This window comes from Dendroctonus ponderosae, unplaced genomic scaffold, assembly GCF_020466585.1.
Source record: "Dendroctonus ponderosae isolate FM_Combo_2020 unplaced genomic scaffold, Dpon_F_20191213v2 Dpon_F_20191213_1, whole genome shotgun sequence".
Classification (NCBI taxonomy): domain Eukaryota; kingdom Metazoa; phylum Arthropoda; class Insecta; order Coleoptera; family Curculionidae; genus Dendroctonus; species Dendroctonus ponderosae.
In genome coordinates, this window is record NW_026017110.1 from 59,626,182 (window position 1) to 59,648,852 (window position 22,671).

General features: G+C 33.8%; 2 protein-coding genes across 2 annotated transcripts; one reads left to right on the forward strand and one right to left on the reverse strand.

Moving 5' to 3' along the window:
• The first annotated feature begins 5,932 nt into the window (after window positions 1–5,932).
• On the forward strand, window positions 5,933–16,241 carry LOC109532915 (3-hydroxy-3-methylglutaryl-coenzyme A reductase). Its single transcript, XM_048660609.1, is given in 15 exon segments — window positions 5,933–6,067; window positions 8,205–8,398; window positions 10,793–10,907; window positions 11,283–11,370; window positions 11,420–11,610; window positions 11,694–11,800; window positions 12,305–12,444; window positions 12,677–12,781; window positions 13,357–13,529; window positions 14,004–14,344; window positions 14,401–14,642; window positions 14,699–14,983; window positions 15,230–15,543; window positions 15,596–15,837; window positions 15,840–16,241. Coding segments are annotated over 15 exon segments (2,679 nt in total). The 5' UTR covers window positions 5,933–5,955; the 3' UTR covers window positions 15,870–16,241.
• On the reverse strand, window positions 16,212–18,227 carry LOC109532916 (DNA repair protein complementing XP-A cells homolog). Its single transcript, XM_019898056.2, has 4 exons — window positions 17,717–18,227; window positions 17,514–17,655; window positions 17,207–17,318; window positions 16,212–17,004 (listed from the first exon to the last, which is right to left on the reverse strand). Coding segments are annotated over exons 1-4 (822 nt in total). The 5' UTR covers window positions 17,718–18,227; the 3' UTR covers window positions 16,212–16,437.
• Window positions 18,228–22,671: the final 4,444 nt, after the last annotated feature.

Sequence of the window (22,671 nt, forward strand, 5' to 3'; positions counted from 1 at the left end):
TTCAAGTAGAAGATGCAAGGAAAACAATGATTCAGTTAATTCGCTATTCTAACAGAGAAAATTAAAATTTGCGTAAATAGGTAATACTGAAGCAAATATAGATCGAATGCGTTTTAGCACTGGAAAGCTCGTCAATCAGAAAAATACACACCACGGGATTCCGTTGAATGATAACAGATTCTGTTCACATTTCAACTTTTTAACTTCATCTTTGATCGCCATATGTTATGATGTGATGAATATTGTGATGCGCTTTTATCGGTTATAGTTTGAACAATGATCATATTTCCTGATTTGCTACTGGATGGTTTGCCTTGCGTTATTTGGGGGTGGTCGAATATTGGTGTGCCAAATACCTTAACTAAAGAGCATTTTTAAACCCATCCCGGAAATACCTGCTAGTAATTAAATTAAAACAGGCCATTTCTTTGAAGTTTATTTGGCAAATTGACAATCTTATTGGCTAATATACCATCATTCAGTTTAGTATTAGTAAAAATGACATTAGGAAACTCTTAAATACACTAATATTATCAACAAACCGCTCTGAATCGGTGTTGATCAAGATGTTAATGGTTTCCACCTCTGAAAATAGAATTTTTCAAAATTCAACTAGTCCAAGAGGTGATGTTAATTATTGTGTTATATTAATTATTGAAGGAATGTAAGAGTGAGTTGCGCCTTGAAAGCTCAACGTTGCCCAAACAGAACCGCGTGGCGGCACCGAAGCTTATCAAAACATTCAAAAGCATTCAAAATGCATCCATCCATCGGGGAGTGAAGATACGACCGCATGAGTATCTCTCCTACCTTCTCGAAAGAGTTTATTTTCGTGGTAATCGGTGACCGATGCGCTCGTAGACTTTTTGGTGTTTTCCGTTGTGTATTTTTCAAGGTAAGCTAAGCATCTAAGTAATTTTTGTTTAACTGAAGGATTTTCTATGCATCTAATGTGTTCACTTTTTATATGGGCAAAATATTGCTATTTAATTTATACTTCCGTTTTACCTGGCTGATGTCGGCTTTCCTTTTGAGACCATTCGATTTTTAAGCCTTCGACTTGCCTTCCGGTGTTCGCTCAAGATCTTTAAGACGAAAATGATAAAAACTAACTTTCCAATTTGGACCAGTCGTTTGAATATGAATCATTTAACACCGCAACTTGTTGTTTTTTAATTTATATACCATTTTTAATTTCCTTCTTGCGCTTCTTCAATGGCATCTTTTCACTTAGGTGTGTACTATGACCGTTTTCCGGTTTTGTCACACGAGCGATTCGCCCTTCATCGCTCAACACTGATTCTTCTTAGTTTTTATGGGTTTGTCGCATCTCATTGTACAGGCAGGAGGCGGCACCTTTCTTCTTTGACCCTCCGACAATTATTTGATTCTTTCAATAAATGTTTAAAAATCTTGAGCGCACACAGATGATGAGATGGTGTTTATTTTGCTTTCCCATTTTTTCCTTGAAGTCGAAAGAGATTGCTATTTTTGTGTAGTGATAATTCCCATTCGGATCGCATAAAAATCGGAGACACCATTCGCTTTTGCTAATTGTCTATACAATAAGCGTAAATGTTTATAACTAAAATATACAACAACGCGGAAGCTAATAAAGGAGCTATTTCTTGAAAACGAATAATGTGGGTATCCCGAATTGCAAACTGGGCTATGTATATTATTCTCGAATCCTTGCTTTATGTGCTTATTGATATAATGGAAAGGCTTCCGATTACTTAAAACGGTTCCTCATGCAATTTGCAATAAATGGGTAGTTTTAGTTTAGTAGTTTAATTTATCGCTAAGTAATGGCCAATATATCTTTTTGCTTACATGCAGCCATCGAATGCTTTGTTGGTCGCTAGCATTAAACAGCAGATAGCTTGCAAAAAGCTTCAGTTAAATTTGAAAAGACCCACAGTACAGCTTGTATGCTCATGGAGGAATTTCGGATGAATTAAAATAATAGAGTTATCTATATATTTCAATTATTTCATATATAAATATATAAATAATCTTTATTTCCTACAGAAAAAGGCTATCGACTCAATCGGTCTGTCTGCCCTTGTTTAGTACATATGTGTCTTAGCCTAGCTTATTCTAAAATAATTCCTATTCCTAACACTCGTATAAATTAATCAGCTATATAAAAAAAATAAAAAAAATAAAAATTCACAAAACAAACAGATCTTAGTCCTTAGTTCAGTTGCGTTTGTAGGTGTTCTAGTAAAGTATCTGTTGGGGAACGAAAACGGGAGTGTTTTGTCGGTCTTGTGAGGCAAAGGGGATTCAGTATGGTCCAGTTGTGGGGGTTGTTTACAATTATTTCAATTAAATCATGTTTAACTTTCCCCAATCGCAGCAACGTCATTTAAGAAATGATCAAGTTGTGATTTGGACCAGATTTCCGAACTAAACTATGCCAGTATCCCCACTTAAGCGTTACTCAAAACTAAATCCTTATCAACCGCAATTGCATAAAAATTTCAAAGTGTGGTATCTAATCGATCAATCAACTCAAAAACATGTTACTGCACTTGACTCGATTTTAAGTGAGTTACGTACAAAGCTTTAGTTCACTAGAGTTTCTGATTTCCATTAAAAAAAATAGATTTTAACGTTTATTTGAGGCAAGTAAATACAAATGGAATTGAAACTAGAAGGGAAAACCTGTTGTGTCCAAAAATAGTAAAAAACTAGTCATTTTGGTAAATAATCAGCATATACACGTGCTGCTGATGGATAAAGCTTAAGGGTGACCTCAACAGGAAGTCAATTAAATACTTCACATATCGCAAATGGTCCTTAATCAGGACTCTTCAATCATTTTAGTAAGTGCATAGTAGAAGTACATCTTATAACTTGAGTACATTTAGATCCATGTGCAAAAATCGTACTCGTCTACGTTTTAAAAAATTTCGGTTTTCATTATCGTGAAAACACTTAAGCCGTTAATGCGCCGTGCTGCCCATGGTTTTAACTTTGGAATTCTTAGAAAACTTTACCTCATGCTTTTACTCGCAAATTATAAATGACTTGTTTATTGTTCCGTTTTCTTAGTTACCTTTGGTGCGGTTGAGTCATTTTTAAATGCAAATTTCCCATGCGAGACATGGTTAAATATTATTATTGATAGGATGAGCTATTTGAGGCAGTTTTGAGAAAATCTGCCTGACTAGAATATAAAATGATTGCAGTTGTGTGAGATGTGGGATTATCAGAAAATTGGAAATCCCCCTGTTTATAAATTGTCCTAATTGGCGCAAATTCGTTAACTAGGCTAGTTGTGCATTATTAGCAAAAATAAATATAGACTTAAAATCGCTGATTAGGAAATGTATGTAGTGAACTTGTACTGCACAATAGAGGGTTGTGCAATGAACACTATTAGATTTTCGTGCACTTTTTCACGTTACGCTAAATTGATCTAAAAATAAATTACACTTAATAGTTAGTATAAGGCTATTGGCCTTTAAAGAGAAAGTTCCACAACCTTGACTGATATACCCAGTACTGTAAATTAGAATCTCGATTATTATAATGATGGTCACTACCATATGTGATAATAATTGAGAGTATTCGCATACATTGCATGCATGAATCGATGACAATGAATTTTCAACTGTTTACATAGTTGTTAGACAATGTTTTTTCCAAATGTCTTTACGTGAATTGGATATTAGCTAATCATTCCTCTGGAGTTACATAATACTTTGTTAGAATCATTCGCTGCTAAATCAATAAAGAAATCAGTACGACTTGATCCGCACATAGTCCAACTCGGAAACTATTTATACAGTCCAAGTGTCGATTAGTAACTGAAAATAAACCGAAGGAAATTATTATTCAATCTCATCAGCATGGCATAATGTACATATGTAACTTGAGCTAATAAAGATCAAATTTATAACAATCGATTGAAAACTCTCAGCAATATACACTGCAGTTTATGACTTGTTAAAACAAATTTTAACCAATCTATAGCACATGTAAGTGCAAAGAGAAACAGGAAGTATACAATTAGGAGATATCTTTCAATAGCTCGAAAGGAGGATTAAATAATTAACGAATCAAAAACAGAGCGCTAAGCAAATACGGCAAAAGGAATCAAATTTTTAGTTGAATTCTGATATTATGCCTCTGCTTAGAAATTACTTGAAGCATCTACAGACGCTTAGATCTTTTTGGATGGTGTTTAAGATCGTTCGATCTCGAACGCTTGAAGGTTTTTGTCAACTAATCTCCAAGGATATTGTCTTCGAACGGAAAAATTACACAATACTGCATAAACACATATTTCATCTAGGAATCGAACAAACGTGAACATTAAAGATAGTGGTAAGCAATTTCCGTCAAAATCCTGAGCAAATTAATCGCATTCTTAATTAACCAACCATCTAATAATCAGTTACTAATCCCATAATAAATTACTTCTTGCCTCTCTGGTCTTTGACCATGGACCTTGACATGTTCAGTTTAGCACGTCAGTTGCTTTCAGTTTTGGTTAAGAGAAATCAGTAAATGATGTACATATATAAAAGCTGATCATATCACATATCGCACGGCTATTGTTTAATGTTTCAAACGCGTTATAATAAAAGATTTAGGCGTAATTGTTGATGTAATGTACCTACTCATGTTAGTCATGAAGCAAATTAGAGAGAAATTTTTGCGATCTAGGTTGGTCAACGAACAAATTGCTTTTCATCACGCTTTCACTACATAAATAATATTTTAAATTTTAGACCATTAAATTTTAGTCCAATGTTTCATGAAATTCCAAATTCCTCACAACTATCTGCTTTAAATTATTCTCGTTGTTTCTATTGTACCAAAAAATGTCCAAATCTTCAACGTGCGTTCTTCTCCGAGTTATTTCACAAACCAAAAACCACAAATCCCATACATTACTAAATGAAATACGGGCATGACAGACAAGTAACTGCGGTTAAAAGTCGTATAGTTTGAGTTGCAGGAATTTTTACGTGGTCTTTATAGTTTCACTCTTCCTTTTAAGTAAATATTACCAGTTGCAGTTGTAATGCCTCGTATACAGGATGATTTCAATATTTGATCAGCTATTAACATGGACGTAAAATCAGTCAATCAGTTGATCACGTAGTCAATATCAAAGTCCACATGTCTAAATTGCTAATAAATATATATGTAAAAATACCCGAGTATTGAAAAAATTTATGAAAAATTACCATCGTGTCATACACGGCGTATCTTTTAAGTGACCGATTTTAAGAAGAAAAGTGTATATGTAAGTCTAGGATTGGAAATTATTCCTTTTCATTATACAAAATGTTAAATACGAACGTTTTGCAAAATCAGTAGCTTTGATCATTTGTTCTGTTGTCCCAGGACATGGAATCAACCGGTTGTTATTTTTTATCTCGAAGATAGGAAAAAAGTTCTACTAAATTTCAAACACGTCACAGGGGCACAATTTTTTCTCCCCAATATTGGCCATTCTGTCCTTCGGGACGCCACTGAGGTGAACAAACTTAGTCAAATTATATAGAAATTAGCCCCTTACTGCTGTAAATGCGACTGCAAAAAAGATTACAAGCTTATTTACAACTAAACGTTTTTTATTAACACTTATATAAAGTTTTCTTCTCAAAATCGATCAGACAATCATCTTCTGAAGTTTGTCCACGTACTTAAATAACACCCCAATTGGCAGTCTTAAGCAGTTAATTCCATATACTTGACATATAGGACTGCTTAATGGCTTGATGCATTAATAACATTATCTTAGATTAATTATATCTTAAGTTTCCATGAGGTAAGTACTGACTGTTGAATATTTGAAGTTATCAACTATACAGGGTGAAATATCCATTTAAAACTGGTTAAATATCAAGATAGCTAACCGACTTCCAAAACCCTGTATATTATATCAGTAAAATTTTCATTGATATAAATTCGAATGAAACTCGTCACTCAATGTTAGTGGGCTTTTTCAAATTAAAGGGTCTTCAGTTTATTTTGGACGGAAGAATGGTGGCTCAATTATTGACGACTTGTCGCCTAAAGGTCTTAGATCGTGCGTCTTCTGGTATGTACGGCTTGATTTACTTAAAATATAATACCGAACTACAATCACGTTTATTTATTTTTTTAATAGTTTATATATTTAAAATTTGTTTCTCCTTATTTTTATTTTTAGTAGTAAGTAATTTTAGTTGTTTAAAAATAATTACAATTTGTCTTTCGATATGCGATTAATCTTCCACGTGAAACTCGACTATATGGACTAACACTGATTAAGTTAATTTCTGCTATTATATTCTTTTCCTTCCTGGGTTTCAGTGTAAAATAAAAAAAACTTATATCGTTTATTTCGAAAACCTCAAAAGGTTTCAAGACACCAAAGGCCTAAAAGAATCTAATGTTTCCTAATTATGAGTTTATGAAATAAACGATATGATTTTTTTTTATTTCACACTTTGACTGAATCCCGAGAAGGAAAAAATATAATAACAATTACACGCAGTTAGGAAAATAAATCAAAATTAATTTCTGCTTTGTAACAAAAGTCGCTGTATTTTATACTGTGTAAAATAATATTAAACTGTTATTAACCCTGGTGAGATTATAATTAAAATTGAGATTATAATATACATAAAGAGCTCAATAGAAAGAAACTCAACTCAACTCAATAGAAAATTATCTTTGAAAAATTAGTTGTAAGAATTTTAAGCTAGTTTTCGTGCAGATAGCTTTTCAGTTCTTTTTTAAGACACAGCTACTGTATTTCCTGCCGCCATTGGGCCGAAAAGAATTGATTTTTAAATGGGTTCTTCTAAATAATGTCAGTAATCCCAAATAACGCCAAAACACTACTAAGCAATCGAATATCGTGTATGAATATACGCAATTGGAATTCAATAGATAATTACATTATCGTGCCAACACAATACGATTTTTAGAAAACTTCAGATTGATAATTGAGGGGCAATAGAAAAAAAAATTAAAGTGATCGCAGGTCGTCACGACTGTAACGAGTGTAGATTTAGATAGAGGCAAATAAGTATTAGATAGGCTAGGTCCGAAATTTGGTTATCTACAAGTAGGTATCATTTTTTAATTTTATTGCGGCACAATTAGGATAATTTTAACTTCGATGTCTTTTTATATTCAAGCTGACTTGACGATTCAACGATACATCCGAAAACATGTCTACAAAAATAAGCTGAGGGAAGCTAATTGGGAGTATAATTATTTCACTACCCCCTACCAATTGCACCCAAATTTTTTATACATATTTTTAATATGCGTATTCCCAATGGTACCAAAGGTTTATAAATTCAAAAATGTTAGAATAATCATTAGTTATATTTTAACTGCTGAAGTTCAACCTTGCATCTATCAGTGATGAGATCATGTATACGTATTTTCTATGACCAACTTACTGCTTACTCAATGCATTTAAATATTCAGGATGCTCAGTAATTCATATGATTAATATCAGCCCTCTTGACCGGTGGTCCAGTGTTTCAATGACTAGATTCGTTTTTTAAGTATGTAGATACATTAAGCGTTTGCAGATTGGAAAAATATTTCATAAATAACCATCCGAAGTGGCATTGAGAGAATTGCTTTAAATCCATTTTCTTGATTTAATGTTTCGAGGAGTATTTATGCTGTACAAAGCAGTTAAACAAACAGAGAACCAATATTAGCAGAAATTCTGGCTTATTTTGGAATTTGACGGATTGTTTAAACGTAAACAGCAATCGCCATTTAATGCTCTTCATTGTGTATTTAAATCGCTCAATTATTTGTTTTCGCAATTGTAACAACGTGTCAAATGCATATTTATGGACTTTTTATTAGTACATTGTAAGGGATTTATGACAATACCATGCATCCATCTGGACGCTTTTTTGCTTATTTTACCATAGTTTGATTTGCAATTTCGTTGATTTTTTCCAATGTTAGTCTCTAAAATAAGCGCCTTAAGTAAGCTTTTATTAATGGATGTCAGACCAAAAAATTAGACACGGAAAAGCTGGAGTTTGTCACTGACGTTTTACTTTTGTTATACTTTTTCTGTCTGCGAAATTATTTTTAAACCGTTTATTTTAAAATAGCAGTCTTGCGATTTATGATTCATCACATTTTATACTCAGAACAATACTTCATTGTGTTGCAAAATCATTCTCACTTTAAAAATCAATATTTCTTTTCAGGAATAACTTGGATATTCTCATCCCAAATGGCTTCACGTTTATTTCGAGTACATGGTGAATTTTGCACCAATCACCCGTGGGAAGTCATTGTAGCGACTCTCACCCTCACAGCGTGTATGCTAACTGTTGAACAGCAACCTCCACTTCGACCGACAAAACCAACCATTAAATCATGTTTGGGATGCATTCAAGAGGTAAGTCAGTGTTAGAATCCAGATGCATTTTGAAACTGGTGAATTTTCTTGTTTTTTCTGCTGTTTCGCAAGCACGAGTGCGCCAAGTAAACCTTTCCACTACGGACTAAAAGCCCGAAAAACTCTTCATATGTGTTCTGAAACTAACCTGACGTTTCGCAAGTACGAGTGGCTCGCATCTTCAGAGGTGGCTACTGCCTCAATCAAAGTTTTTCCACGGGAGACTAAAAGCCCGAAAAACTCAGCAGTTTCCAGTAATTTCCCCGAGAATCTATTTTTTTATGTATATTGTTCAACAATCTTTGATTTTTCAATATGCATATAAACGTGTGTTTATTCAAGAAACTAATTCAATTAATGCATCTCGCTTGCTTCGATCTTCCTAGAGTAAATCACCTCTGATGCTGCAAGCTACGCGTGCTTGCGAAACGTCAGAATGTTTTTTCAGTTTCAGTACATTATATTTGATTTCCGAAAACGGCAACTTTAAAAATACCTTCGGAAATGTAGCTAAAATATCAGGTTCGAGTGAAATTAATTAGAAATGCGTGTTCCAGACACAACTTTTTCACCATCTGCTACCATGTGAGATTATCTTAATAGCCGTTTAAAAAGTCAAGCCGTTTATTTATAAACCTACTTCATCCCTATTGCTTCTCCCTTAGTAATTTATCTAATTTATTGCCCATTCTATCACACTTGACTTAGGCAATAGTGCAATATAGACTGTAAAATCTGGTAAAATTAGATCAGCATGTCAATAAAATTTTGAAATATTGCTTGGGGAAGTGAGAGTGAATTAGAAAACGACATTTAGATTTAAGAGGCGCAATGCATGCTTGCTTATTTTCCCATTAGTTGATCATTTGAAAGTCGCATTTGTTTCTGTATTATTTGTATTAGTTGCAAATCGGCAAATGTTAAAAAAAAACTGCTAAAAAGCTAATTCTTTTATGCAGTTTTCGAAAAAAAAGTGCGCCAATGCATTTTTAAATAGAAAGACAGTAAGCAAGTTGCCGAAGTAATGGCAAACATTGCAAAAAAACCTGCATTGTTCAGGGGCATTAAAAGCAGAGTTCAGGGAACGTTTAAATCTGCATATATTAGATATTCTAGACTTAGCCGATGAAAGTTTTGGAATTTATGATATAATCTTTGGAGAGTTTTTGGTTCAACCTTTTGTGAGTGAAATAAATTTCCTAAATTTTTATCACGTTAAGCAGTTCAGTTTTATTATCATCCTATTGTTGTCGATTATATATATATAGGCCATTGAGTTATTATCAATTTTCTATAATTACTCCTTTGTATTTCGCTACTAAACAATAACTGTGATACTTTTGTGATTTTTGCTGAAAGATAAGCCAATTATGATTGAGAACCGTGATTATGCAGAATGGTAAGTTCAGTAGCACGCTGAATTTTTATCTATTCAGCAATTAATTTACACTCATTATTTGTATTTTCTTATATTTGGCTAATTATTTTTTAAAAAGCAATAGCAATGAGAACTTGAGTAAAACTCCCAAATATGATTAATTTTCTTTAGGAAAATACTGACTTATTTTCAGAATAGCTATGTATATTTCGGCAGGTGTTTTTTACCATATTACTCAATAACATTAAATGCATCGCTCGAGATTCTCAAACAGCACGTGCATGGATAGATCCATTTTCACAGGCTGCATGTTGGTGTGAATATGATATTTTCTAGGAGTAATCATTAAATGATCTCAAAGTCGGTGAAATTAGAGAACACCGCATAACGAAAGCATTGCTCGAGAAATATTGACGGAAACCCTAAGTTCGCAAATACCCTATAAGAATTTTTGTACTCGTAAATGCTTCGACCAATTAGGCTTTTTGTAAATAAAGTATTGTTTATTGTCTTAGGTTGTTTTACGAGGCTGGCGTATTTAAAATGCCATAAACCCCGAGCGATAAATATTAAAGGTTTTCATGGTGGTATTCTGGCGCCCCTTTCCATAATCACTAATTTAGCATCCACTTGACCTAAGAATATTTATAGTCGATTTATCTAGATTTTAAACTAACGGAAAGAAGGAAGCGGCCCGCAACTATTATGTGGATATCAATAACCTATGAGTTAATGATATTCAATTATTAGAAAACAGAGATACCGAGAGAGATTAGGCTTTCTAGCTGTATTCATTAATTAGAGCTGTTGATAGTCTCAGCTTAGTACGTGAGCATAAGTGCGACGTTCAGATAATTAGCAACAAATATTCTTCATGGGTTTCTAGCAGGTGGTTTTCCAAAATTGTACCGCTTCCGTAGAAATCGTGATTCACATGAAAATATTCCTACAGTAGCAGCAATAGACTTGCTATAGAGTATAAAACAATTTTGTTAAATATTTTTTTTCGCTTTCAGGCGGAATACAACGCTGCTGATCTAATATCAATGACCATCTTAAGAAGTTTGGCTGTTCTTTATTGCTACTACCAGTTCCGCAAGATGCATAAGCTCGGATCAAAATATGTCCTGGGTAAAACCCATAACATTTGATTAAATACTATTCGGCTTTAATATGAATACATATAACGCAGGAAGACCATTAACTCCATTCAAAGAAAGTGAAGAGAAAAGCAATTCAAGGCCATGAACTTACAATCTACAACATGTTATTCGATAGAGTGAAAGTGCAATGCCGCTTTTATGTCATATGAAACTAATTGTCGTAATTTCCAATTTATGTAACATCGGACGTGTTTTTTAATCATGTGCGAACTCCAAATGGAGCACACCAAATAACTTTGATAAAAGAGCCAATTTTGAATTGATCTTCTCGTTCATCTTTTCTGCATAGATAACATGCTCTTCAAATAATCTAGAAACCACACTAAATTAATTTAAATTTTAGGAATTGCGGGACTTTTCACCGTGTTCTCGAGCTTGGTCTTTACGACAACAGTTCTAAACATTCTTCGGATAAAAGTCAGCGATCTAAAGTGAGTTAACACGCAAAAAATAACCAGATAATAGTAATATTTTTTTCAGAGATGCGCTATTCTTTTTCTTGCTCCTTATCGATCTATCCAAAGCGGCTATTTTAGCTCAATTCGCTCTTAATGGGGCCAATCAAGCTGAAAGAAAAACCAATATAGCGAAAGGATTAGCTGAGTTAGGGCCGACGATCACTTTAGACACACTGGTAGAGACACTAGTTATTGGCGTTGGCACCATGTCGGGTAACTTATTTTCTACATTAATTCTTGAATTAAAACGAAAAATTAACTTTGAAATCTGGCTGAAAAACTATAATTTTTTACAGGAGTAGCTAGATTAGAAATGTTGTCGTGGTTTGCCTGTCTGTCGGTTCTGGTCAACTATATTGTTTTCATGACTTTTTATCCAGCATGTTTGTCGCTGATTTTAGAGGTAAGTCATTGTTTTTAACTGATCCAATTCTAGGACTTTGAGGATGTTACAGCCTTAATAAAACATTTTTTTAAATTAAGTTTCACAGTTAATCAATCAAAATAACAGTAGTAGATTTTGCATAGCGCGTAGATATGCACTACCAATCTGTATTCTCCTAATTAACAAAGCCAATGCTACTTGATCTAAATAATGTATTTAAGATTTTATACTTTGCGTCTTAAAATAAACCTGGCTGGCAGATTTGACATCACCCTTTATGATCAAATGTAATTTTAGCAGCCCCACTTCCTGTTAGCATGCCTAAGGTGACCCAAAACTTATTAACATAACAAAAATAAACAGTATACATGGAACCACAAGTAGATACCTAAACTTTTTCAACAGTCATCGGTTTTGAAAATCATCGGTCATATTTGCGCAGATAGTTCTACCAGTTAACAAGTTCTCATTTGCGTTCCATATTATCTATTCGTATAAGACACCGAATAATCTTTGTTTTAGTTGTCTCAATCGAGCAATTTTTGCAAAACCAAAGATTCCTGGAAGATATTCGCATTTAAAGAAGATCGCAAGTCAAATCCTGTCCTACAAAGAGTTAAGTTGATCATGTCAGTTGGTTTAATGGTAGTTCATGTTCAAAGGTGAGTGAGAATTCATTATTTAAAAAAATATTTTTCTTTTTCTCGCTGAAGTTTATATACCAAAAAATTGCTGACATTGAAATTATTGGATGTTCAGTTCATCTACAACTTTTACATAAATATGCTAATATTTTGTATTTGCATATTTATGTATTTCTATTCAATGTTTTTAAGCTTGTAGATTTTTGCGCTGATTAGATGTTACCACTCTTTAAATTTTTCCCATTTTCAGTCGTTGGCCATTCAGAGACAGTGAAGTATACACTATAGAGCCACTAGTGCAACAGTCCTTCAATAAAACTGATGATTCCATTGCCACACATGTATCTTTCATAAGGTAATTACAATTTGTCTTATTACTTAGAATATCGTATAAACTGGTCACATTGCAGAACAGTAGATTATGAAATTTTACCACTTGCAATCGCTCTTTCACTGAATCAAGTAATTAATTGGAACTAACGAGAAATAAAGACTGAATACCGATTAATTGCATTCTAGAACGAAGACGTCACATTGAATAGCAATTAGTCAGTAAATTACATTTAATACACCGAAAATCATTAAATTTATATACAAGTTGAAATACTCCGCTATTAAAGTATTGGAACCGAATCAGTTCTTGGTAAATCTGATTTATCGAATTGCTTCATTTTTATAAGTACGCAATCCTCGACCTCTTCAGAGAGTAATTGAATATTCGCTAAACTTTCCACCAAAGGATTGCAATTTTGGAAAAAGTGTCGTAACACCGTGTGAAAGTATTTCCCCAGATGTTTCATTCGCCTTACAAATATATATCTACTTTTCTCCAATGGTTTTAATGTATGTGCTGTTTTATATCGTTTTAACCATTCGCTTTGTCCATAAAATCTGTTTAAATTTTCTTTGATTTCTTGTCTTGTCTTTCAGATGGTTGGTTCTTGGTGCTGATCATATTGTCATAATAATACTGGTCTCAGCCCTTTTAATTAAACTGATTTTCTTCGAAATCAAAGATAATTTAGTGGAAATAAAGCCCGGTTTTGACAAAGAAACGCCGAAGCCAACGAAACAAATGCCAATGATCAATTTTACTTTGGGTGGTAAGTGATTCAATGATTCAATAAATTAATAACTAAGTATTTAAATTGACGTCAGTACTGCAAACAAAGTGCAAACGCAAAAATCTAGCCAATGGGTTAGCCATTTATTTATTTGAGAAGAAGTCGTCAGGTCGGTGTAAAGGCGATACTTATCTAAAAAACGTCCTTTGTGTTGTATGAATGGGTAAATTTAAATGTATGTAAGTTCTCAATGACTAACCCAATATCATTCAACAATGTCAAGTTTAAATCGAAACTCGCACAACAATTCTGTGTTTGAGAAGAAGCATTTCTGCACACTTGCTTTACCTCTTTCTCAACTCTGCTTCACTGAATTATTTATTAATTTTACTTCCTGCTAAATATTGCGTAAATTTAAAAAAATAGATACACAAACTATTTAAAATTATTCGTCCGGTCAGGGTCAAATATATTTTGGGTTCTAACAACCAACTTTTGGAAATGGTATTTTAGAATCATGCGAATCCACCTACGAAGATAAAGAAGTACAAACGTTAGCTACCTCGAATTCCGATGTTGATAGTTCTTCTGATGATGGAGTGCCAAAGCAGTGTAGAAGTTTAGAAGATTGCGTAAAGATCTTCAAAAATATAGATCTTGGTGCTACGGCCTTGACCGACGATGAAATAATACTACTGATAAAAAATAAGAATATTGCTGCCTACCAAATAGAAAAAGAAGTAGATGACCCAGAAAGAGGTGTGGGAATTAGAAGAAAAATATTAGGCAGAGATCTGTTAGAATCCCCCAAGCTCCTTGAAAACTTGCCCTTTAGGAATTATGATTATTCTTTGGTAAGTTTGGGTAGTTTCCTATATATTCGTCTCTAGTCAACTGTGCGATTTTTAAGGTCATGGGTGCGTGTTGCGAAAACGTTATTGGATACATGCCCATACCAGTAGGATATGCCGGGCCTTTGCTTCTGGATGGTCGTGAGTTGTATATTCCAATGGCAACAACTGAAGGTTGCTTGGTCGCTAGCACTAATAGAGGATGTAGAGCTTTAAAAGTTAGTGGGGTGACCAGCAGTGTGGTTGCTGATGGCATGACTCGCGGTCCAGTTGTGAGATTTCCATCCATTGTCAGAACCAGGTAAATTTTCCCTACTGGACCAGACCTGTTTTGATTAAATCTGCATTGGATTTCAGTCAAGCAATGCAGTGGATCCAAGACCCAGATAACTTCAAAAAAATTAAGGAACAATTCGATTCAAGCAGCAGATTCGCCAGACTGCAAAGACTCACTCTTAAAATAGCGGGACGATTTTTATTTATTAGATTCATCGCCACCACTGGAGATGCCATGGGCATGAACATGTTGTCTAAGGGTACCGAGTACTCTTTGAAATTGGTTCAGCAAGTATTTTATGATATGGAAATCCTAAGTCTCAGTGGAAACTTTTGTACCGATAAAAAGCCGGCCGCCATTAATTGGTAAGAAATAGAAATCGCCTTCACTTTCAATTCCTTCGAGGCTAAACAGTTAAATTACAATAAAATAAATGTAAATAAAGTATGAATACACCACAAACACACAACCAATCAACGATTATTTGCGCAAATACAGACAATTGATTATTCTAAAGTATGAACCGGTACTTTGCAAAACCACATCGTATTAAAATAGTTGACACAGAAAGCTACGTCTGAAAGACGAAATAACAGAAGCCCGTTTTTTAGGATCGAGGGAAGAGGAAAATCTGTAGTTTGCGAAGCCATAGTTCCAGCAAAAATTATTTCCTCCATACTAAAAACCAACGTCCATGCTCTTGTTGATGTGAACAACTCCAAGAACATGGTGGGCTCCGCTGTGGCCGGTAGCATAGGTGGATTCAACGCTCATGCTGCTAATATTGTGACGGCGATTTTCTTAGCTACTGGTCAAGATCCAGCTCAGAATGTTAGTAGTAGCAATTGCATGACTTTGATGGAACCATGGGGGCCTGATGGAGAAGATTTGTACATTTCTTGCACCATGCCTTCTATTGAAATTGGTAAGATCAATAACATATAGGTTGTTCTTGTAAACACATCGGATTCTCTTAGGCACTATTGGTGGAGGGACAATATTGCCAGCACAAAGCGCCTGCTTGGATATATTGGGAGTAAAAGGGTCAAACAGAGAAAATCCCGGTGCGAATGCGTGCCAATTAGCCAAAATTGTATGTGGAACAGTATTAGCGGGCGAATTATCTCTAATGTCGGCCTTAACAGCGGGACACTTAGTGAAGAGTCACTTGAGGCACAACCGATCCACTACCTTATTACCAGATGCCTTCGACAGAAAGAAAAATATTCTTTTACCCAGCTGCAAAGATAATGCTTGAAAATCCATATCCATGAATTAATTTTGAGCAGCTCGGTGCATACCCTTCATTTTTCAGATATACCAAAGGTTCCTAAATGGATTTAAATATATAAAGAGAACATGGGAGAAGAGGACAAATTTTGACTAATATAAATGATAAGATAAATTAACAGAGTGAATGTGAACTATGTGTTATGCTTATTTGGAATTGAGCTGATGAACTAAATACAATTATGTACCCAATCAAAAAAAGGAGATATTAGCTTAAAGGTCTCCGCGATTTGGCAATTCAATCTTAATTTAATGAAATTTGGCGGCATCGTAACTTTGATGTATCTACACAAATAAATATAGTTTTAAGCTGTAAATATATATTTCATAGCACAGCAGTTTATTATTTTTTACGAATGGAGAAAACCTAATTCGGGGATTATTGGAAAAGGGCATTTAACGACAGCCATTTCAAATCTCTAAAAAAAAATTATTAAAAAATATTTAAACATAAGTAAGTGACTATTTGATGTGGAATATCCAGACTAAGACAAGATGAAAATCAAACTAAACCAGAGCAAGATGTTTTTCACATTTTCTCAAAAGTTTCTTCATAAGCACAAGTGTTGCATTTTCGAGTATAGGTATCGTCCTCTTGGTTGTATTCTTCAGGGCCAAATTCATGAGAATGCGCTGCCCCCCTAGTTCTATCATACAAGCTGCTTCTCATGCTCATTCTCAACTCTTTTAGCTGCTTGTGATACTTTTTTGTTTTAGAAAGCACTCTCTTTTCCTCTCTACTTTCCCTTTCTTCCTCAATTTTCTCGTGACTTCCCCATACTTCAAGTGCGCGTTTCTCTATCTGCAGCTCCAAATACAACTTCATATCGCCCCAGCGAACATTATGGGGGTTCTTGCGAGTGATAAACTTTAAAGGCGGTTCGCGTTTTTCCAGATCACAATCTTGCAGCAGGTATTTGATTTTGGCGTCTGTTTTTGTAATCAGCTTGTAGGTGTCTGATTCCTTGCATTCATCACAACATCTACAATTGAATGTATCAAATAGCCATGAAGTGGCGAAGGGTTTTTCGCAGTTTCGACACTCGGGCCGATCTGGCTCTATTATACCTGCCTCTGGTTGAGCTACAGTTACAGCCTGTAAACCAAAGTTTGTATTGATAAAGCACCTTTTCTTAGAACAGTGTAAACGAGTAAAATCGAGCAACTTTGCGGGGTGAAATATCTGCTATCGCAAATGGCGAAAAGCGTCAAAGACACCCAATTTTCTTTCCTTTAAAAACTGTTCCAATTCATGACTATTACAGACATTTTCTGCTTTAAAGATAAGCATTAAGTACCTGAGGCTCTTCTGGTGCTTCAAGATTCTCTTCCAACAGAAAACCACCTCCAGTGTCTTTAAATTTGGTTCCTCCTATCTTTATTGTAGTTTGATCAATGGAAACCACTTCTCTGCAATAAATTACAATGAAGGGCTATCTAACTAAGACTGGCACCACACTTAGGTAATATTTGCAGGGAATGAAGTAAAAGCTTAAATGTTTTATAAACTTATGGTTAACTACAAAATCCAAGTTTTTTTTTAACGTTATGGCTGACTAATAGTTACAGAGCTTTGTAGATTTTGCACTTATTTCATATACTTACCCTTTGGCATAAGGGTGATGAACAAGTTTGCTCTTTTTCAAAGCAAGTGCTTTTTGACGATTCTTTTCAATACGGTCCCTAAGATATTTAGGAAGATCTTCATTCTCCACACTAGTTGATTGTTCTGACATTTTAACAGCCACTATTTAAACACAATTTAAAAAATTAAAACACAATGTTTACCACAAATACAACTGACATACTTATTGGTTATGTTTATGCAAAATTCAGCTCGGCCGTGACTTACGCTTGTGGATCTGGGTTATAACTTTTATTATATCCACGCTTAACATTACAGGATTGAATAATTAATTCAGAATTAATCTGTGTTATTATTAAGTTAAACGAGAAAATGAATTACGCTTTTGGCGCTTGGAATTATGCGGATTTTAGGAAAATTTTTTTATGTCGATTATATGAATATTGAATACAATATTAAAGCGCCAGTTAAGAGAGAGAGAGACTGAATTAGAGTGGTTAAATATGAAAAGAGACCTCACCAATTCATCCCTGAAGATGTAGCTACGCATGCAACCAAAACGTCAGAATGTACAGTAAAACCAGCTCCTGTTTGAATTTCAGACAATTTTAATGAAATTTTATCAATTTACAAGCAAACGGAAATTTCCCTATAGAGAATATCATTATACAGATGGTGTAAATTGATCTAATCTAGTCAAAGCGCCTGGTCATTTTGTTACTTTGTACCTCCGATTAGTTTAATTATCATTAATATTCTCTGAGAGCCGTCCTAACAAGCTGTGACGTCCTTTTTTAAAGCTTTTCTAAACTTAAAAATACTAACTTAATAATGTTATATTGATAATTTAATGTTCTTTTGGAGTGTATATCTGTATCAACAGGTGCTTTTGAAATAAAAATACATTTTTGATTTAAGTAAATGCCATTTAAAAAGTATTTGCTTTGCTGGCAGGGTCATTTATATTTTAACACAGCGGAACTTGTTAGAGTGTGCCAAATGATGTCATTAATTTCTTTCTGATTCGATGGTGACTTTCCAAACGATTCCAATCAAAATTATGTCTGCTGTTGATGAAACTCCATGCATTCGTTTTCGATCTTTACGATGATAATGAAACATCATTTGTGTCGCTATTTTCGTATACTAACGACTTTTATCAATCATAAGCACTGGAGTAGAATTATCCGGAAATCCGACAATTTACTAGATTATTTTATGGAGAAAAAAAGCAGTGTTGTGCTGAAGTTCTCGGAATATCTAAAATTTATTAGAATTATTGAAGTTTTCTTTTTCATGTAACATACCTAGTCAGTGTCTATTAAAGTTCGCAATAAAGCAACATGTAATCTTAAAAGTTTAGTTGGTTAAATCGGGATTATTAACCACTGCTCAAATTCTCTCTTACTCAAAAAGTGGTTAAAAAGTGGTTAAAGTGGAAAAAAAAATTTTTTTTTTCATAGTTAAATCTCGGATTTTAATCAAATCCACCAATAACATTTTTTCAAAGTTAATCGTATGTTTAAAACTTAAAACTGTATGTTATTAGAATTTCATCAAACCAAATTAAGTTGAAAAAACCGCTCAAACACAGAAATTAAAATCATAGGAAATGCAGTAAAAATGAACAAAATATTAACATCCATTTGTAGTCAATTACTACTGAAGAACAATTCTCACATGTAATTTATTCGTCAAATATGCACGTGAATCTGACCTAAACTTATGGGGCTTTGGGCTGAGGGGCGTTTAAAGCAATCATCATGTTATATTATTTAATTTAGGATAAAATTGCTTAAAACATGATTGATGAAGGACAAGGGCAAAGTTTAACGACATGTTTAATTATTTATTTTTAACTACGTAGGTACCTACTTATTGAATTGTGGTTTTACGTAAGATTTACACATGAGAATGCTAGGTCACCCAGTATAGTCCAGTCGGGCATAGAAATCCTCCCAAGGCTGAAAGCGCCATTATGTATGTATAAACTGTTTTTCATTATAGGAAGATTTTTAATGAAAAAATATGATTTATGCAATCATTATGCATAATCACTCATTGGTCGTAAAAGGACTTTTGACTCCTTGCTTAACTCTAGTTTAAAATTTATCGTTATTATAAGCAGATAATTATTCAATCAGTTCATCAACATATACAATCTTCTTATAGCTAGTAGAAGAGCTACTAATTAATATTCATTTTGCAAAAGTTTATTAAAACATTTGTTTATTGCCGAATGTAGAATCATGTTCTCATGTTAAAGCAATGATTATAATCTTAAATATACAACTAAACCTCTTATTTATGGACAGATTTGGTCTAGACGCAATAAGATAAGTTTAAATTGAAGATAAAACCAATCTGAATAATATGAGTTATTTGAGAACGTTTATTGCAGTTGGTAGGTACATGTGGAAGGCTTTGATTTCTTCAGCTTCTCTTATCTTTAAGATCGCAACAATTTCTATAGATTTTTGCTGGATCATATCTAGGTACTTCTAGTTGCTTGCAATCAGAAAACATATGATTTTTTTATTTAGATGTTTCAATCTTTAAGTTGCTGCTCAAGCAACAAACATATTAGACATCGTGTTAGTTCACATTAATACCAGTAAATTAGCTGCAGGCCCTTAACAAAAAAAATTTGCAAAAATCTGTATTGAACAGTTTTAATAGCCTTCAAATACAGACTATTGAAAGTAAATAAGCCCGTGTTTAGACGGCTAAGAAATAGTTAAATGGCTGTATGTATAGCAGACTAGACACTAACCATAATAATGCATGCAAATGCAATAGCTTTCCTTGACATCTACGCTCTAAAAATAACGAAGTAGTTGGAAGTGCGTCTTTAATAATAAAAAGTTAAATTTTCTGTACATTTGCAATAAGATGCTAAACATATTTAAAAAAGTTAAACTCTTTCGAATCAATTTTTTTCGTTCCTTTCATCGACTATAGAGAATCTAAATAAAGCGAAGTTTTAGGCGAGTTAGACAAAATTAAATAAGACAGTGTTCTGAAAAAGTGTTATCTTCAAGCTTCATCGGTACAACCTACGTCCATGTGAAAATTATTGTTATTCTTAAATTTCCGTGTAAATGCACGCAATATTTCATCACAGTACAAAGTTCAATGCAAAGGAGGTGTGTACATTGCGTTCAGCAAACTCATTCGAAAATTATTATTCACCGAACTTGGCCATTTAACAATGTTTCAGACGGTCTGTGATGATACATGCAGAAAAACAGGCACCCACATAGTCTAGAAAGTGTTAATCAACGTAATAAAGCTTGCACAAATGTTCAAGATTGTTTGCACACTTTCAACTATGAACCAACTTTTGTCATGCTTTTATCAGATAGTCCAGTACAAAGAACAATATTTTGTAACAAAAAATCTAATGACGTAAGCTGGTTTTCAAGATTGCAGTACCTCTTCAGGACTTCAAACTTTTGATGTTCAAGGCTTTGCTTAAAGTATGTTCTAGATTGAATCTTTTGAGTGCTCATGAATTTAAAGGAGCTGCAAAGCCTTACAATAATTCGGTTTTGTTACTATTTTTTTTAAGTTAAGAAGTTATCTTGTTTAGGTAAGCTGTGAGGATTTCCTGGATCTCACTAATCCTATGGATTAGATAAGACAACATAGTTTTCTACGAGTTTAGTATCATGCACTTAAAGGAATAAATTGCGACAGGCTCCAAACGTTCTACTGATTGGAAAGGAGTGACGTTAAAAAGTGAACTTTTTTAAATTGTCAGTAACTTTCTTACGAAACAGAATCATAAGTCATCAAAAATTTGCCTTCGAAAAAGGACTTATTTCCAATCATTAGAAAGTTTGAAGGGATGGTTTGATACTCAAATCAGTACTGGTCATTCGGGGTGAAATCGGACAGACCGTTATTGGTAAATATTTTCGTCAAGATCATTTCATGCACCGCGTAAAAAGTTCCCAATCCTCATATTCCCGTCAGGGGATTTTCTCAAAATGTCTTAAATTTTACATCATTTTCAGCTCACGGACGCGAGGAATGCATCGAACTCATTGAAAAACATGCTAGAAGTTTCAGATCCGAAATAATAGACATTTTCAGCACATTTTAAGTGTTTTTTGAGAGTTCACAATTTTTAGCCGACGATTTTTTCCTTATTATTGACAAGCACTTTATAAATGCACATTTGTGGCCTTCTTATGTCGAATGGAACCGATTGTGCTCAAAAAACACGCATGTAAAATTTTGATTTTTGGTCGACATTTTTCCAAGGATGGGGGTCGATTTTTTTTTAAATGAAAATTATTTCATGTTATTATCAGCTCACGGACGCGAGGATTTTATGAATTATAATTTTTTCTTGGAATTTGCATACTATAAAAGAGACTGTTGCACACAAGAGAGTACTCAAAATGAAAAATCCAAATGAGTTATTTTTTATTAGTATTATTAGTAAACCCAAGGCAATTTCATTAGAAAATATTGTTTTTTTGTCTCAAATAATTGCGTTTTAGCAAAAAAAGTAATTTTATACAGGTGAAGGCTGACACCATGGTTAGGCAGTATAAGAAGGAAATCGGCATTAATTTTAAGAGTAATAATGAAGAAAACGTCGCCAGGGCACTGAACAATATTCGACAAGACAGAAAAAGTTTAAGACAGGCGCTGAAAATTATCCCCAATTTCAGAAGAAGAAAATAAACTGAACAACAATAAGAATACGCCTCTTACTATGTGCTAAGACCATTTTTAACGCTTAATAAAGGGTCGTCCGCCTTTACCCCACACATAGGGCATAGGGGTAAAGACACCCTTTATCTATAAAAAAAATTAGGGGGAACGAAAAGTTTATTTGTTTTATTGTGGGAAAAGGAGACAAAGGACAAAGGAGACACGGACGATTCTAAATTATTTTATTGCAATTTTCTTTTCAAAATTATACTTTTTATTAAGAAAAAAACTGAAAAAATCGTCCGACTTCACCCCGAATGACGGTACTAGCAAAAAATGTGCAATAAAGCAAGTGTCTATGCGAGTTTAATTCATCAGGTAAGTTTGTCTCACAGAGAGCGTCTTTGAGAATCTAATGCAGTAGTCGACTGTTGATAATAATAAATTGTATATACTTTCCTGACTGTGTTTCAATTCCAAATCAAATTCTTTCCTGGGTTTCAGTCATTT